Source organism: Neomonachus schauinslandi, chromosome 4 (genome assembly GCF_002201575.2).
Source record: "Neomonachus schauinslandi chromosome 4, ASM220157v2, whole genome shotgun sequence".
NCBI lineage: Eukaryota > Metazoa > Chordata > Mammalia > Carnivora > Phocidae > Neomonachus > Neomonachus schauinslandi.
The window spans coordinates 24,692,825-24,711,216 of NC_058406.1; the positions used below are offsets into that span (position 1 = coordinate 24,692,825).

General features: G+C 52.7%; 1 protein-coding gene across 1 annotated transcript in view; it reads left to right on the top strand.

Moving 5' to 3' along the window:
* The first annotated feature begins 452 nt into the window (after nucleotides 1-452).
* ZNF362 (zinc finger protein 362) overlaps nucleotides 453-18,392 on the top strand; it is a 24,440-nt gene continuing 6,500 nt past the window's right edge. Inside the window, 6 exon segments of the mRNA XM_021683673.2 lie at nucleotides 453-569; nucleotides 5,917-5,980; nucleotides 6,159-6,405; nucleotides 10,158-10,303; nucleotides 10,305-10,480; nucleotides 11,246-11,470. Coding sequence (XP_021539348.1) covers nucleotides 532-569; nucleotides 5,917-5,980; nucleotides 6,159-6,405; nucleotides 10,158-10,303; nucleotides 10,305-10,480; nucleotides 11,246-11,470 — 896 coding nt within the window. The 5' untranslated portion in view covers nucleotides 453-531.

Here is an 18,392-nt window from a genome sequence, read left to right on the forward strand (position 1 = left end):
AAAAGGTAGTGGATATTATTGTATCTTTTCATTCTACGGAGAGTTTCTGAGACCATGTTGGGCTAGGTGCTGGAATGGCAAAGGTGAACAGGTGAACGAGCACTAGTTATAACTATGAGGAGCTCACAGTCTGGCGGGGAAGTCACCCAGGGAAACAGACAGCCACACCAGGGTGTGATCGGCCCGGTAGTGCTGGACCAGATCTGGGTGGCATCCAACTCCATTACTTGCTAGCTGTGTGACTTTGGGTAAGTTGGTCAACCTCTCTGAGCTGTAGTTTCCTCTTCTGTTAATTGCACATCTAACAGGGGCATCGGGAAGACTCAGTGACATGATGCATATGACATACTCAGCACAGTGCCTGGCACGTAGTAGGTGTTGAAATCAATGGTAGCTGCCATTTTATTGTTATTGTTATTGTTATTGTTATTCCCATATACAAGGTGCTGTTGGGAACACAGAGGAAGTGACTGACTGGGGGTTCAGGGAAAGCTCCGTAGAAGAGGGAACACTTGAGCTGGGTCTTGAAGGATGAGTAGAAGTTCACCAAGTGGGAAAGGACACTCTAGGTAAGGAGCCTGTGATTCCAGGTTGAAATCTGTCAATGAGGGGTTTGTTCTTTGGGGGGGATTAAGGCACTGTGTTCATCCCAACTTTCTTGCGTGCCCTCACTGCTTCCCTCTGGGTCTGTCCCGGAGGCCATGTGCACTCACCCTCCTGCGACAGCGCCCACCTGTGACTCCATGTCCTGGTGGCTGTGGGTTCCTGCTCTGTGTCCCCATCTGTCCATGTTTGGGACCACAGGTCTGTGTCTGTCATGTGTGTCCGAGTGTGGTGCTGTCTGCATGTTCCTGTGACCGTGTTTGTCTGCTTGGGGATCCTGAGGTCCTCCTGGGCCACATGGTGGGGGGGGGGCGGTGAGCTGCATGTTTCCTTGGCCTCCAGCTCCAACAGGATAGCCAGGCCTCCTTGGTCACTCTCCTCCGTGTCCCAGCTCAGCGCCTCCCTGCCTCTCCCCTCCATCCCATTCTCCAGGGGCCTCCTAATGGGTGTCCTCCCACCTCCTCTCCTGGCCTTTCCGGTCCCATCCACACTCAGCAGTTGGAGGGGTCTTTCTAAACCACAGATTCTGCCCCATCACCCATTGCTTCAAGTCCAGACCCCAGGCTTAGGATTTCATCAGCTTTCTAGGTCAGGCCCTGGCTGCTGGCTCCAGCCTCATGTCCCCTTTCCCAGTCCACACCAGAACGCTTAGCTCCTCGCACATGGTGTGTTGCTTCTCACCTCTGGGCCTTTGCTCAGGCTGCTGCTTCTGCCAGGAATGCTCCCCACTCCTTTGTTGCCTGGCTCACTCCCACTCATCCTTTAAGACCCAAAGCAGGTATGACATCTACTGGGAAGTCCTCCCTGATCCTTTTTTCCATCCTGGGTCAGGTCCCTGGCTCTGGGTTGCTCATCCCTTACTGGGGGCGGGGAGAGGGGAGAGGGGAAGGAGCAAGTGATTTGCCCCAGATCACACAGCTGGTGAGTTGGAGCCAAGATTTGAACCCAGGTGCATTGGACTTTAAACAAAGCAGGCTGTTCCACGGTCCAGGTGAGGTGATCGTAGCTGGGACTCGTGGAGAGGAGTGGGTGGATTTGAGGGAGAATTTGGAAACGCAGTCCTGGGGATTTGGCTGGTGGTGGATCAGAGCTGGGAGGGAAGGGTGGGGACGTGTTGGGGATCCATGTGTGTCTGTGGCAGAAGCGTCTGGGCAGATGGGGATTCCCGCTCACAGTCAGGAATGGCTCCAGGGGGTGCACATCTTAGGGGAAGACCCAGTCCAGTTTAGGCTTGCTGAGTCTGAGCAGCCCACGAGACAGCAAAAGGGAGGTAGGTGGAAGGTGGGCCTGAGCTCCGGGGACAGGCCTGGTCTGGGGGTGGAGACTTGGGGCTTGGCCAGTATTTAAAGTCCTAGAGTGGATGGGCCACCCAGGGATGAGGTGGGTGGGGCAGAGGACCGTGGTCCATGGGTGAGAGCTCTGGGAGGCACTGAGATAAGGAGCCCGGGGTCACGGCACAGAGCTTCACAGAGGGTCCAGGCAGCATGAGGCCAGGAAGGGTCAGGCTGGAAGGTCCTTGGTGGCATGTAGCAGGTCTCAGGCGAAAGTTCTTTTTTTGCAGAAGCTTGTAGGTCACATGGCTCCTTCCTCCACTTAGCTCGGAGCTCCTGGATGGCAGGGCTCCCCCGTATGCCTCAGGTTCCCCAGCTCTGGGCCCAGTGTGGCCCAGAGGATGTATCCAGAATGACTGGATGGGCGGATGGTGGATGGGCCCGCTGTTTTCAGAAGCAGCGCTAGGTGTTTCATTCATCCATCTCTGCAACTTTCTTCACCTTGCAGAGCAAGAAAAACGAAATGGTGGTGTGCTCGCCCTGCTGTAAGGGTCAGGGCTGTGTGTCTCACGGCTCATAGCAGTCTCGGCTTCTCTCTGGGGCTTGAAGACGGGCTGGCACATCCTGCGCAACCGGCAGCATGTCTCTGCCTGTCCCCACAGGACCACGCAGCCGTAGCCCACCTGGCTCCTCCGCCCCTGCCCCCATCCCTGCCCTGCGCTCGGCCCGCAGACTGCTGCTCCCTCTGACCTCAGTCCCCTTGGCTCTGTAGCCTCCTCACGCCTTCTCCCCACCAGCATTCCGACCCAGCCCCTCAGCAGGCATTCAGCGTGCCCCTGCCTGGCTGGTCCCTCACTACCTCCCCTCTCTGGCTGTCTTTTTGGAGCTTGAAGGTAGCGGTTCAGGGACCCGAACCTGCCTCCTGCTTCCAGACATCCATGCCTCTGCTCCAGCCGTGGCCTTCTGCCGTGTCCACCTATCCTAAACACACACCTGCCCAGTCTCCTGCTTAAAACCCCTCCCTTAAGACAAGGTCTGAGCAGCTTAGCCCAGCCCTCCCCACCCTCCCCACCCTCCCCACTCACCTCTGGCGATGGCCCACCACGTCGTGCAGGTCCCAGGGTTGCACAGGGGCATTCCCACTCCACAGGCTTGCTGGGAGGCTCCCCTGAGATAGTCCTGAAGTGTACCTAGCAGTGGGCCTGACACCCAGTAGGAGCTCGGCAAATGGTCATCCCCTGCCCGCCTTCCCCGCATTTGACACACAGTAGGTGTACGCCAGGGCCGGGGGCACAGACTGAATCATTACATTACTACGCCCAGCCAGAGAAGGATGTGGAGAAATTAAGCAGAGACCGTGGGGATCAGATTAAGTGGCCCAGGGCAGACCCTTCCCTTCTGTGGACCTGTTTGTCCAGCCAGGGCGAGGGGCCATCCCTGCCCTGACAAGCAGCAGAGAGGATGCTCTATCCCAGCCATGGGACCCTAGGCCTGCCACCTTCTTCCCCATACCTCCCTGACCAAGGTGGGCCTTTGGGAAGCCTGAACTTGGCATTGAGCTGAAGAGGAGGAGGAGAGGGTAGCTCCCCGAGAACTCCGAGGAAGAGCTGGTGCAGTAGGCAGAGTCCTGGGCCAGGGCAGGAATGCGCAGAGCAGCCTGTTTCTCACCCCATTTCACAGATGAGGAGAACTGAGTCTCTGAGAGCCAATGCTCAACATGGCAGTGCGGTGCTCCCTTCGGTCTCCCCGTCCTTGTGGCCTGGAGCAAAGGGCTTCCCTCTGCAAAATGGGGATGAAACTGTTCCCTGCTTCCTGAGGAGAATGCCAGTGGGGACAGAAGAGCTTTGTAAACTGTTGAATTGTGTGTGGTTGTCTTGAATTCTGATTATCATTCCTTCATTTATTCATTCTATCATGCAACTCATGTTGTTGGTCACCTCTGGGCCTGGCTGCTGGGGATACTGAGATGGGTAAGACAGGTATATCCAGTTCCTGGGTTCCCTTCACGCTTTCCCTGGTGGACAACAGCTGGGAGGGACAGACAGGTCTTGAGGCTGCTGGATGAGTGGGTGCCGGACCCCGGGGCTGTGCCCATTGTATCCTAAGACAGGGCATATTCACGAGCCTGCAGTCAGGATGCCTTGTCTTTCCCCTGAACAGCTAAGGGACCGATCAGCTGGACTTTGGAGTCAGGCAGATTAGAGCGGGAATCTCAGCTCTGCTTACTTGCTGTGTGACCTTGACCAAGTCACTCCACCTCTCTGACCTTCAGTTTCAATTATAAAATGGGGATGATGAGAGAACCTGGCTTTGAGTGTCGGTGTGCCTGGCACAAGGTAGGCAGTTGGTAAATGGCAGCCTCCTTACTGTCATTATTGTGTTGAGGTCTTTCTGAGACAGGGATCTGGAACAGTCAGGGAGAACTCCAGGCAGGAAGTGTTTCTTAGTGTCGGGCTGTGAGGGAAGGGCAGCCTGCTGTCTGTGGGTAGAGGGAGCAGGCGAGCCCTTAGAGGGCAGGGGCTGTCCCAGCCACCCCAGAGGAGGCTACTCTGACCCTCAGCCTGGCCAGGCTCAGACCCCAAGTGGCCCCCAGGCTGGGAATGAAGGGCAAAGGTGGTTTCGTGTAGGGATCCAGCCATTTGCATGTGGTTATTTGCTCAACCAAGTACTGGGGTTTGCAAAGCAAATTCCCCAGTGGAAATGGCTTGAGCAAATCCGATTTCTAGTTTGACTCTGGCACCCAGCCCTGTCATCTTGGACAGGTCCCTCTGCCTCTCTCCAAGCCTCAGTTTCTTCACCTATAAAATGGCATAATAATACCTCCTGTGCCTATTTCTCAAGTAAAGATTACAAGGATAATCTATATCAAAAGTCTTTATTAAGAGTGTTGAGATTAGATTGTATTGAGAGTTTTCTCCTAAAACCCTCTGCCTGCAGTTCCACTAGGGGCTCCTCGGGCTTCTCAGACCAGGAAAAGAGGTCGAAGACACTTCTCTTTGGCCTTGCCTGTCAAAATAAAACAGTTGCACTTAAGCAACAATACTAGTAGGTATTTAGTAATTTCTGTAAGAGAGAGATCAATAGAATTTTGATGGAGAGCAAGACTGTTCGGGATGGTCCCTGTAAGTCACTTCTTGACTTACTCTCTCGGGTTGCAGGAAGACTGGAACCCTCTAGAAGAGTAAAATAGCTCTGGAGGCCCATCCTTCACGCTGCCCTGTTGAATGGTCTTCTAATTGCACAGGCCTGCCATGGAACTTGCTAGAGATGAGGGCCACCAGTAGATTGTCACATAATTCTAATGAAGAGCCCCAAACTGCCCTAGCCGCAGGCCTCCCCAAGTCCCTCCTTAAGCACAGTGTGCTGACACATCGTTGTAGGTAAAATGTTTCACGTGTCCATGCTTGTTTCTTGAAGACAACTTTCTAGAGGTACAATTTCTTGGGTCAAAGGGCAGTAATCATTTGGGTCTCTGTAAACCATTGTGCCAAATTACCCTTCATAGTGGCCGTATCTGATGACCCAGACTGCCCCCTTGTTCTGATGAAGATGTCTGCCCTCAAGGGGGCGGTGGTCAGAAGGGCAGGGATCAGGGTTGGGCAGTTGCTTCTGTGGCCATTTACAAAGTTGCCCCAAGACTCTCCAGTGTGTCTCTGTCTGGCAGGAGTGGGGGTGGAGTGGGGGTGGGGGGCTTCTATGTGAAATCCATGGTCCATGGGGTGGGTTCTGCAGCCTTGGGCCCTTCTCGGGGATGGGGATTGGTCTGCCCGCATCAGGGTGATGGGGGCACTGAGTGCTAGCTAGCTGGTCTGTCTCTGACCTTTGCCTTCTGGGGCCCACGGAGGGAGACACTGAATTCCTGACTTTTCAGCCTGGAGGTGCGGTTGCCCGGGCCTGGGAGGGGGCCTGCTCTGCGGCAGGGTGAGGATCCCACGGGGGCGGGGGTTCCAGACACTGGGCCAGACTTGAGTGGGCATGGCTGATGGGAGCTCGCCCCAGGCGGCTGGGGAGGGTCCCTATGACAGTCGCTTTCTCCCCGCAGGATGGCCGAGCCTCGATTTAACAACCCCTACTTCTGGCCCCCTCCTCCCACCATGCCCAGCCAGGTAAGACCGAGCGTCGCCCTCCGGCCGCCCTCTCCGTCTTGGAGCTGCTCCGCTTTGCCCCGGGGCTTGGGCCCGGCCTGCGGGGCTCGGGGCTCCCGGCTTGCGGGGGACCGGCGGCCCGCGGAAGGGGCCGGACGCGGCCCCAGCCCCCTCAGTGCCTCTCCTCTCCCGCCCGCAGCTGGACAACCTGGTCCTGATTAACAAGATCAAGGAGCAGCTGATGGCGGAGAAGATCCGGCCGCCCCACCTGCCGCCCACGTCGGCCTCGTCGCAGCAGCCGCTGCTGGTGCCGCCGGCGCCGGCCGAAAGCAGCCAGGCCGTCATGTCGCTGCCCAAGCTGCAGCAGGTGCCGGGGCTGCACCCGCAGGCCGTGCCGCAGCCCGACGTGGCGCTGCACGCGCGGCCGGCCACCAGCACCGTCACAGGTACGGCGGGCCGGCAGGGGGCGGGGCCGGCGAGGGCGGGGCGAAGGGGGCGGGGTCCTCCCAGGACCGAGCCCCCTAAGTCGCCGGGACCTGGGCGGGGGCGCTGCCTGCTGGGAGAAGAGCCCTGACCAGACATGTTGGGGGTGAACGAAGGAGCCCCTATGCCGGGAGAGGTTGGCTGTTAACGACCGCAGTGGAGAGGGAGAGGGAACAGCATGTGCAAAGCGGTTCTGTGTGTAGAAAGCACGAGTAGGATGGTCCGCCCGGGTGGGAGGGGCAAATGATGATGGTGATGATGGTGATGATGATGGTGATTACACTTATAATATGGCAGCTGGTTCCAGGTGAGCGCCTGTGTGTGGCCCGCAGTGTTCATTTATTACTCCCAGCAGCCCTGTGCGGTGGGCACTGCTAGTTATTAGGTTGAACAGTTGGCCGGTTTTGACTTAGGAAACAACAGTTTCGTGCTCACCCTGACGTCTCCATTTAACAGATGAGGAAACTGAGTCAGAGTTGCACAGGCAGTGTGGTTCCAGAGCCCGGGTGTTAATGACACTTGGCTCTAGCTGGTCTCTAGAGAGGAAGCAGACCAGATGTGAAGGGCCCTGTGGGCCAGGCTGTGCAGTTTGGACTTTACCCTCGGGCAGTGCGGAGCCATGGAAGATTTTTTTTTTCTAAAGACCTATTTATTTGACAGACACAGCGAGAGAGGGAACACAAGCAGGGGGAGTGGGAGAGGGAGAAGCAGGCTTCCCGCGGAGCAGGGAACCCGATGCGGGGCTCGATCCCAGGACCCTGGGATCATGACCTGAGCCGAAGGCAGACGCTTCACGACGGAACCACCCAGGCGCCCCGCCATGTTAGATTTTTACATAGGGGAGGGGAATGCTCAGATTTGGGTTGCAAAGCTGGGTCTGGCTGAGAGGTGGGGACTGGCTTGCTGGGAGAGAGAAGGAGGCAGGGAGATCTGTAGGAGAGAGTGGTGGCCTGGATCAGGCAGTGGCCGTGGGGACTGAGAGAAGGGGACAGATCTGAGACTTGTTGAGGGGAATGGACAGGGCTTGGTGCTGGGCTGGCTGCAGGGGTGAAGAGGGAGAAGAACTGAGCGAACAGCCCAGGCACTGCCATGGAAGTGGAATCATAGGAGGAAACGCAGGGTAGGAAAGAGGTGAGCTCAGTCTTGGGTAGGTTGAGACTGGGGTGTCGGGGACATCCTGAGGTGGTGTCGGGGACATCCTGAGGTGGTGTCATGTGGCCGGGGCTGCCTGGTGTCTACCTCAGAACCTGGTGGGCAGGCTCTCTCTGGAGGCCACTGCAGCGGAGCCTTTGTTCCTCCCCTGGCTCCACCCCTGCCTCCAGCTGGGCGCCTCTGCCTCTCTCCTCATTCCCCCATTCTCTCAGAGACGCCCAGGAATTATGGGACCCAGTGAGCCTCCGCAAGGCCCCAGCCCCACTCTGCACATCCCCCCCTTATTATGATTTTATTAAATTTATTTTTTTCATTATAGAAGTAATATTAAAAAAGTAATATAAGCATATTAAGGGAAATTTGGAAAAAAGAGAAACTCAGGGAGAAAAACCCACTCATAATCCCCAGCTCCTAACCCAGCAGCTTAGGAGAGCCTTTTGGTTCATTTCCTTCCTTTTCCATCTTCTTTGTTTATTTTTTAATACGTGTGTGTGTTTTGCTGAGCTTGTCGTGGGGCTGTACCCGTGACTTCACCTCACTTTTCCTACCCACCATTCTATCATAAGCATATTTAATGCTTTTTTTAATTACAAGGGTAATTCATAGTCCTTATAGAAAATGTAGAAATTGCAGACAAGCTGAAAAGTGAAAAAATTAGCCCTAGTCCTACAACTGTTAGCATTTTCATGTTTTCTCTTTAATTTATTTTGTTTTATCCTTTAATCACAGATATAAAAAAAATGGATGAATTCACCAGGTAAAAAATTCAAATAACATAGAAGCAGATAGACAAAGTATGAAAATCTCCTTTTACCAGAAAATTCTTCATCCCTAGAGCATACCACAGTTTATACACAAATTTAATTGGGTGTGTCTTCTCAGATCTATTTCTGTGCATTAACACACACACATCTGTATTGTCTATTACCTACACAGGAAGCTTAGATGTGTGGTTTTTTTTTTTTTTAAATAGTTGGGTTCATACTGTCTACGATTTGCTTTTTCACCTGACGACAGCACATTTGGGGGTTCTCCACCACTGCATAGCATCTTTCTTGTTTTCATGGCTGCTCAGTCCTTCATAGTGAGGATGGGCTACATCTCTTTACACAGCCCCTGCTGAGGACAAATGGGTTGTGTCCGGTCTGGTCATATAGAAGGTCCTCATGTGCTCATGTGCAAATATTTTTTTTATGGACAATTTCTAGAAGTCACATTGCTTCGTCAGAAGTTATGTATATTTGGGGCGCCTGGGTGGCTCAGATGGTTAAGCGTCTTCCTTTAGCTCAGGTCCTGATTCCAGGGTCCTGGGACTGAACCCCACATCGGGCTCCCAGCTCAGCAGGGAGTCTGCTTTCTCCTTCTGCCTCTCTCCCCTGCTCATGTTCTGTCTGTCTCTCAAATGAATAAATAAAATCATAAAGAAAAAGAAGTTATGTATATTTGACATATTAATGGCTTCCGCCAATCAGCCCTCCATTGAGGGTGAAAATGCATACTCCGACCAGCAGTGGCTGACACGAACACTTGTTCATCTCTGGAGCTTACCTTTCTCAATGGATAGATTTTTCGTTTCTTTTTAAAAGAAGCATCCTTTTAGTAACATGAAAGATACCATTTTCATCTTTTTGTCTGCTTCACCTGATACTGTAAATGTTTCTAGTTCCCTCGTTTTTAAAAGAATGACATTTATTACAACAGTTTATTTTTTTTCCTTTTCCCTTTTTTTTTTTTAAGATTTTATTTATTTATTTGACAGAGAGAGACACAGCGAGAGAGGGAACACAAGCAAGGGGAGTGGGAGAGGGAGAAGCAGGCTTCCCGCTGAGCAGGGAGCCCAATGTGGGGCTTGATCACGGGACCCTGAGATCATGACCTGAGCCGAAGGCAGATGCTTAACCGACTGAGCCACCCAGGCGCCCCTCCTTTTCCCTTTTTTAAAAGCTTTTATTTTTTTTTAAAGTAATCTCAACACCCAAGTGGGGCTAGAACCCACCACCCTGAGATCAAGAGTCAAACCTCTGGCTGAGCCAGCCAGGCGCCCCTGTATTACAGAAGTTTTAAAAAAAGTTCATTATCAAAGAATCAAAGTACAGTTAGGCCAAAATACTTAAAAAAAATTATTCCCAGTTGTGCTATCCTATTACTTTTGGTACATCTCCTTCTCCTACTTACTTTTTCTGTGCATACATATGCTGGTTTTGTTTGTTTGTTTCGTGTGTGTGTGTTTTGTTTTACAAACATAATTTTTTAATGGGCAGTTAATGTTCAGTGGAGAAGACTGATCACAACATATCGACCCCTTCCCTAATGTTGCATATTTCAGTTCCTCTAATTTTTTGCTATTGCAAATAACACAGTAGTGAACATCTTTGTGCTTTTTTCCTGTGGTTTAAAGTATTTCCAAAGTGCCTCTGTTACCAACCCAATTTAGTCCTTCGGTGTGTCAGGCCTCTTACACATACACGGACTCTCATGTAGTCACCCCTGGGTAATTTATGAAGGGAAGAGGAGGCTTGGAAAGGCCTCTGCAGCTGCCTCCCCCGCCCTGTGTCTTCTGCAGGTCTGGGGCTCTCCTCCCGGACCCCGGCTGTGAGCACGTCCGAGTCGAGCGCGGGCACGGGTACCAGCACCCCGTCCACACCCACCACCACCAGCCAGAGCCGCCTCATCGCCTCGTCCCCCACCCTCATCTCAGGGATCACCAGCCCCCCCCCTCCTGGACTCCATCAAGACAATCCAGGGCCACGGCCTCCTTGGCCCCCCCAAGTCCGAGCGTGGCCGCAAAAAGATCAAGGCGGAGAACCCAGGGGGGCCACCTGTCCTCGTAGTCCCCTACCCCATCCTGGCCTCGGGCGAGACTGCCAAGGAGGGCAAGACATACAGGTGGGGGTCTTGGCGGAAAGGGGGTCCACGAGGGCTTGGGCCAGAGCCGCACCAAGGGCTGCCCTAGGAGCCCAACAGCTGGGGCTGGAAAGAGGGGCCCCAGGGGCTCAGGGTGGGTGCCAGGTCCCGAGGAGCGGGGTTCTCCTGACAAGCCCCACCCGCAGCCCCTTCGCAGGTGGGCGAGGGCTGTCCTCCCTGCTTATGCAGGGCTGCTGGGGGGCCCAGCTCACCGTAGCCTGGAGCCGTGGGAGTCCTTTCCTCCTCCCTTCAAGCAGTATTCTCAGCCCTCAAGTTTGGATCATCTAGAGAGCGCTCAGAAAATGCCAATCCCAGGACCATACCTCCAGAAATTCTGATTTACTTTATTAGGCGGGGGACATGCAGAGGGCCAGTCATCCCTTTTTGAAAGCTCCCCAGATGCTTCTGACGTGTAGCTGGCAGGAGAACTTCTTATTCCGAGTGTTGTGGGCTGTGGCCCTGGGCACACGTCCCCAGGATTGCCAGGCCCCTCTCCCCTGGGAAGTGTAAAGCGCTCCCCTGCTTCTGTGAATGGAGCCCCCGGTGGAAGAGCCTTGGCCTCCAGATTGGAGGGTGTCGGGCTGGGAGCCTGCCCCCCCGGCCTTCCCCGGTGGGCCTGTGCCCCCGGGGCTCCTCACAAGAAAGCTCTATGCTGGGCGCAGGGTCTGTGCGGTGCGGGAGGTCCCCTGCGCTTCCGGGCAGAGGGTGGGTGTCTTCCCAGGTGTGAACGTGCCTCATGCCCCACAGGTGTAAGGTGTGCCCGCTGACCTTTTTCACCAAGTCTGAGATGCAGATCCACTCCAAGTCCCACACCGAGGCCAAGCCCCACAAGTGCCCGCACTGCTCCAAGTCCTTTGCCAATGCCTCCTACCTGGCCCAGCACCTGCGCATCCACCTGGGCGTCAAGCCCTACCACTGCTCCTACTGTGATAAGTCCTTCCGACAGCTCTCCCACCTCCAGCAGCACACCAGGTGAGTGGCCTGCCTGGGGCTGCCCCCCGGCAGCTGGTCTCAGCTTGGCACCTGCGCTGGCACATGGACCTGGTATGAGCAGGTGCCCACTGCCCTGACGGTCAAGACCAAACTCCTTTACTTGGCATTTGAGGCCTTTGATGGTGTGACCTTTGTAGACCTCACAGGCCTCTGCTGTCACTACCGTGCCGCCCGTCCCACCGTTTCTCATCTGCCGTATCCTTTACCTGAAACACCCTCTTCCTTCTTTATCCTGTTTCTCTGGCCCTCTCCTAGCCATCTCTCCTTTTAGCTTCCTCCGGGAAGTCCTCCTGGGGCTCCACTAGGCCCCGTGCATGCCCATCAGAGCAATGGCAGGCTGTCTTGTATGTGTCACATTCTTTGTCCACCACCCCAAATATGTTGGGGGCTCTTGAAAGCAAGGGCTTGGTCCCCTCCATACCCATATCCCCAGCGTGTGGCCCGTAATAAGCATCTGGGCGTTTGTGGAATATTTGTGGAATAAGTCAAACTATCTTTTATAGGGCATACAATTCACATTTAACAAATATTTACAGAGCCTCTGCTCTAAGACAGGCATGGTTCTAGGTGCTGGGAACATAGCAGGTGAACAAAACAGACAAAAATCCCTGTCCTCATAGGCATATGATCTAGTGGAGTGTGTGAAAGATTCAGAAATATAAATGCTTTAAGGAAAGACAGGTTTTTGCAAGGGAGTACAGACATCAGAAAGGCTGACTCGCCACTGCAAATAAAAATACCATAGGTATTTAAAGAAACAAACCAAAGGTTACCAAGATTGCAGTTCATCTCTTCAGAGAGAAACACAGCAGTTTTCCCCCCACTGACAATCATGTCTGTGAGCGCTGCCGTGTGTTGGCATATCAGCTTTGTGAAGGTCAAGGATACCGTTGTTTTTGCTGTGGAGCTTGTAACTTGCCGGAAGCGATCAAGTTTTCTCTCTTTGGGGGACTGATGTGAGACAGACCCTAGTTTTTCCTTTTAGGGTTTTTAAAAATTGTTGTTACTGTTGTGATTTATTTGGATATGCCCGTTGTCTTGGTAGGCTTTATCACGGGGCGCGGAATGCCTTGTTTGTCTAGTTCTTGGACTCGGAGGCAGACTGCGCAGGTTTGATTGTAAGAGAGCAATGGCAGAGTGCGAGCAGGACAGGGCCTCTGTCCGTTCCCTCGGTCCTGTGCCTCCTGAGGCATAAGGATCGGACCATAGCATTTTGTTCCAGCAATTTTCTGATGTTTGTCATTGCTTTGATTTTTTTTTTTTTTTTAAGTTTGGCCAGCTTTCTGGACACAGGCCTATGTAATGAGGTGATGATTAATAAACAAAGTCTTCCTGGTTGTATGGCTATTAAAATCAGAGCACATGATGCTAAGGCTTCAGAGCTAACTTCTATCAGGAGACTTCGCGGAACCCCTGGGTCATCATTTTAATCTGTGTGTGTGAAAAAATTTCTTAGGATATTACCTAAGACCAGAAACCTCGAACCATGCAGGTCAGCCTTGTCAGGTGGTACCTACATAGCCTGTAATGGGAAGGGTGCCTTCTTTTTGCAGAATCCCCGTTTGTCAGCGTTTCAGACTGGCAGGAGTAACGTTTTCTGTAACCTTAAAGGCTGGGAATCCACAAGCCAGGGAGCAGATCCTGCGCAGCTTCCGACGGAGGCCACATCCCACGTGGGGAGGATGGTCCGTGTGTTTCACTGTCAGGCTTGTCATGCCTAATTAAATGAAATTTGTCTTTTAAATGTGACATTTCTGGCATGGTCATGGTTACAAATTTGATTTACCCAATTATACCCTGTTGGGAAGGAGGACAGATTCTTACTGACCCTATTTACCAACCTAACGGCCATAAGAGAAGATGACCCCAGGGAAGGCACTGTGAATATTTGTCGGCAATTGTTCTGAGCAGTTTTGTAGGCGGGGCCAGTAACATACTGTTTTCAACAGAACTGTTATTTTATTATTTTTTTTAAGATGTATTTATTTTAGAGAGAGGGAGAGAGTGGGGAGCAGGTGGGGGAGGGACGGGCAGAGGGAGAGAGAGAGCATCCTCAAGCAGAGAAGCAGACTCGTCGCTGAGCGCACAGCCTGACCCGGGGCCCACGACCCCAAGGTCATGACCTGAGCCAAAATCAAGAGTCGGACGTTCAACCGACTGAGCCACCCAGGTGCCCCAATAGAACTATTATTTTAAAATTTCCTTGATAATTCATGAGTTTATATCTATGTTAAATTTTATAGTTTCCCTCCTCCCCCAGAATTCTGAAGGGTTAGTTGGAAAGGCACCATTTAAGGAATATTTTATTCCTGGTTCAAATATAGCCTCCTAAATTGAGGATTAGCGGTGTAGATCAAAGAAGAAAAATGTCTTCTCATATCCCCTTTAGCAAATAGAAATGAACCCCACTTAAATCACTTTCATTCGGTTCGAGGTCCTAATACCTGTTCTGCTGACCTTGGGTAGTTTGTCCGGTCTGCCAAGTTGGCTGCTTCTGGACTGCAGACTCTCTCGGATCCTGCCTTGGCCTCAGGCAGTGTCTGGTCAAGGTGATGGTATCAGGGTGGAGGCCGCGTGCATTCATCTATTCCGTGGAGTCTGGAGAGCCAAGTGCACGTGTTACAGTCCTCTACTGAGGCCATAATCTCTTGATGTCTTCTTTGGAAGACTGGACTTCTGACCTGAAGCAGAGGGCTTTAGGCAGGTGGGACAGGGAAGTGTTGGTAAGCCTGAATGACTGGTCCATTTATCGTAACAATAAACATTTATTGTAACAATCAACAATGTCAGAATGGAGGAGAATGGAGTCTTCCTTAAAATAGAATGCATGATCAATTTTACAGATTAAGAATGTATTTTAGGCAGCAAGGGCATTGACCCATCTTCGGGCTCTTTATCTCCTAAAGCACGTGTTAGGACTGTCACTAATTGATAAGTATAGTTAAATGTAGAAAAAACTTCTTTAAGGACATTTCTTTTGATTTTTATTGTACCTGAAAATAAATTACTGGTTTTTTGTCTCCATTTAAAAAAAGTGCACAAATTGGGACGCCTGGGTGGCTCAGTCTTTTAAGCGTCTGCCTTCCGCTCAGGTCATGATCCAAGGGTCCTGGGATCGAGTCCCGCATCAGGCTCCTTGCTCAGCGGGGAGCCTGCTTCTCCCTCTTCTTCTGTCCCTCCCCCCTGCTTGTGCTGTCTCTCTCTCTGACAAATAAATGAAAGATTTTTTTAACAAAGTACACAAATATATATATTTATATTATATAGCATATATAATTCTATATGATATACTGTATATTTATATAAATTACATATCATCATATATATAAAATAAATATAAATGTATAAGACATTTTCTGTATATATATGTACACATAAAATATAAAATTAATACAGGGAGATCGAGCGTCTCTTCTTTTTTTTTTTTTAAGAGAGGGAGGGCGGGAGAGGGGCAGAGGGAGAGGAAGAGAGAAAAATCCCAAACAGACTCCGCACCCAGCACGGAGCCTGACACGAGGCCTGACATGGAGCCTGACACGAGGCCTGACACGGGGCTCGATCTCACAACCTTGAGATCATGACCTGAGCCAAAGTCAAGAGTTGGACGCTTAACTGTCTAAGCTACCCAGGCGCTCCTGAGTGTCTCTTCTTTTGATTTGCCAACATTCTTACACTTGCATCTTCATAGAACAGCTCTCGCTCTAATGTTTGCTAATGAGAAATATAGAAAATACAAAAGGCTCGATCATTTGGAGCACCACTCTTCTTATAAAGCAAAGAAGGAAATCTTTGGTGTTGCCTGGTGGCCGTCTAGGAAGGCCAAGAGCGTTTGGGTGTAAAAGATACTTTGATAACTTTATTCTGATGTGGGGCCTGGATTTGAGAAGGCTAAGGGCACTAAGTGGACAGCCTAGGCAAGGACTGAACATCGGTCTAATAGAAAATAAACACCGTCGCAAGTAGTGATAAGTATGAAGAATCATAGTTTTGGGGTACCTGGATGGCTCAGTCGGTTAAGTGTCTGCCTTTGGCTCAGGTCATGATCTCAGGGTCCTGGGATCGAGCCCTCTGTTGGGTTCCCTGCTCGCTGGGGAGCCTGCTTCTCCCTCTCCCTCTGCCCCTCCCCCTGCTTGTGCTTTCTCTCTCATGAATAAATAAAATCTTAAGAAAAAAGAATCCCTAGCTTTTTTCAGAAGTAAACTTTTGTTTTAAAATATTAATCAAGACCATGACCAAAACAGCAACAAAAAATTAACCGGCCCGTGAAGGAGGATATTTCCTGATCCAGGGATTGCTCTCTATTCCTGAGGACACACATTTTTTTCCTATTGAGTTATTTGAGTGCATAATGGTGGGAAACGAAACAAGCAACATAAGAGGGTCCTGTTAACATTAGAGACAAATGATCAGTCAGTAGACAGTGGCACCTATAATTAAACCAATGTGTCCTAACCCAGTGACAAAGAGGTGGGTGTCCCACATGCCCAGAAGTCCTAGAATCTGTTAGACAAACAAAAAAAGCCAAATGCAAAGAAGCAACCAGATTCCAGGTTCCTTGTTTTCTCCCATTCCACGGAGACTCCTTCCTGCTTTTTGCTCCTTCACGGAGAACCAGTCAGGGCATCTAATCAAATCTGTCATTCAGGGGTGACTGCCAGTAATGACTGGAATAAAAGATCATGTCCAAGGCTGACCCAGCCCTGGTCACGTAATAGAAATGGACTTAGAAACAGGTTGAGCAAGATTACTCTGATTGTTGAGAAAGATGGGAGCATTTTGGGGGTAATGTGGTTCCTGGGAGCTGGAGCATTCTGGTGGGACCTCCTTCTGTGAAGGGAAGACACAGCAAGTAAAGAAAAGCAGGAGTCCGATGTGGGGCTCTATCCCAGGACCCTTCTCCTGCGCCTCAGAGGGAGGAAGGGGCTGTGGCCGTGAGGCTGTGGGAGAAGCTCGGCTGGGCGGGGGTGCCTGGCACTGCAGAGCGAGTGTCTGGGGCCCCAGGTGGGGCTGGGGCCGTCCAGGGGCCCCGATTTCAGCTCGGCTTCCCTGTGCCGCAGCTCGGCTTCCCTGTGTCGCCTGGGGTCCGTGGTGAGCTCCCCTTCACCGCACTTGTGGGAGCCAGGGCTGGGTGCTCCCCTACCGAGAAGATGCTCTGCAAGGACAGGACTCTGATGCGGGAATTGAGGACCTGGTCCTGACTTGCAGGTCAGGGACCGAAGAGCTTTGGGGCTCAGTGTCACTGGGAGCATGCAGCCTGGCCCCCCGTTCACCCAGCTGGCACTCCCCGGTGCCCCTTTGGAGCCAGCCCTGTGCTGGGGGGCACACACAAGGGCGGATCAGTGGCCAGAGGCAGGCTCTGGCCCAGAGGCACCCCACTGTGACCTGGGAGGCTGGTGGGTGTGGAAACTTCCACGAAAGAGTGAAGTAGGTGGGAGAGGTGGGGGAGGACCATCGGGGTCGGGTATTGAGGGGTCCGTAGCCCTCCCTAGAGATGGGGCAGCAGCATGAGCAAAGGCTCGGAGGCCTCCTGGGGGATGCATGCACATTGCGGGGAAGTTGGAAGGATGCCATGCTGGGGAGAGCAGTGGTGGAGGGGGAGGCTTTAGAAACCAAGGCCTTAAATGCCGGGGCACGGGGTTTGGAAAAGGGAGAGACTATGGAGGTTGCCAGGCAGGGCCATGACGAGGTCGGATCCCCACACTGCTGCAGTGGCCGATGGAGGCCAGGGAGGAGGCCAGGCAGCCATGACACTTGGACCGGAGGAGGCCGGAGGGCAGTTTCCCTTTCAAGAGGGCTTGGCTGGGTCCCTGAGGAAGAACCTAAAGTCCTTTGGAAGGTGCTCGGTCAGTCGGTCAATAAATGTTCGTGCGGTATGGATGGCATTGGTTATGTTGAGCACACTACTGTTGACAGTGACTGACCTGAGAGAAAGAACTCGCTTTCCTTCATTCAGTCCATGACTCCCTATGTCCATGACCCATCTTTGAGGCTGACACCCAGAATTGTGCGGGTAGAATATGGGTTCTCAACACCAGGCCAGCCCAGCTCCACTTGTCAGGTCTCTGTGCAGCCTGTGGGCGGGGCTGGCCTTGTACCTGAGCCTGGGCCCTGTGCTTGCCCTCGGATCCCTGTCTCGTGGAGCAGACAGGAGGGGCAGCCTCCCCTGCCGAGGGTGCAGCGGGGGCACGGGCGTGGCGGGCAGGATCATCAGTCAGACGAGGTTGCCCGATGAGAAATGGATCTCCAACCAGGATGGAGGGTGCATAGGAGCGGCGAGGGGAGGCCAGAGCACATGGTGAAGGGCCTTGAGTGACACACTAAGGAATCCGGACCCTATCCGTGTTCATAGCGGGCAGCCAACGTCTTGTCGATGGCAGGGACGGTTCTTTATTTCAGCCTATCCGGCACGAGGCCTGCTGCGACAGGGACCTTAGTTTGTTTGATGAGTGGGTTGACGGGCAGAGCAGCCCAGTCAGCGAGGTGGCCTGGAGCATTAGGGGAGGGAACCGACACCGAGCGGCCAGGGCCGGGTTCTCCCTCCACCTGATGCTCGGCAGCAAAGGAGACAAACAAGGTTCAGGCCAGCCAACATTCCGCTGCCCACCTGCTCGGCAGAGAGGGTTTGCCAGACAGGTGACGGGAGACAAGTGCAGGCTAATAGTGGGAGGCTCGCGTGGAGGACGGGGCTCCCACATGTGTGCCAGGCACCTCGTCTGGGCCCAGCTCTGTCCTCACCTGGCCTGTCAGACAAGCATGAGGAGCGCCACAGACTTGAACAGAAAATACAGCCAGCAGCGTCACTCTGGAGTCAGCCTCCCAGGGAGGCTGGCCCTGACCACCCTGTTTAAAATTGCCACACACACACACACACACACACACACACACACACACACACACACAC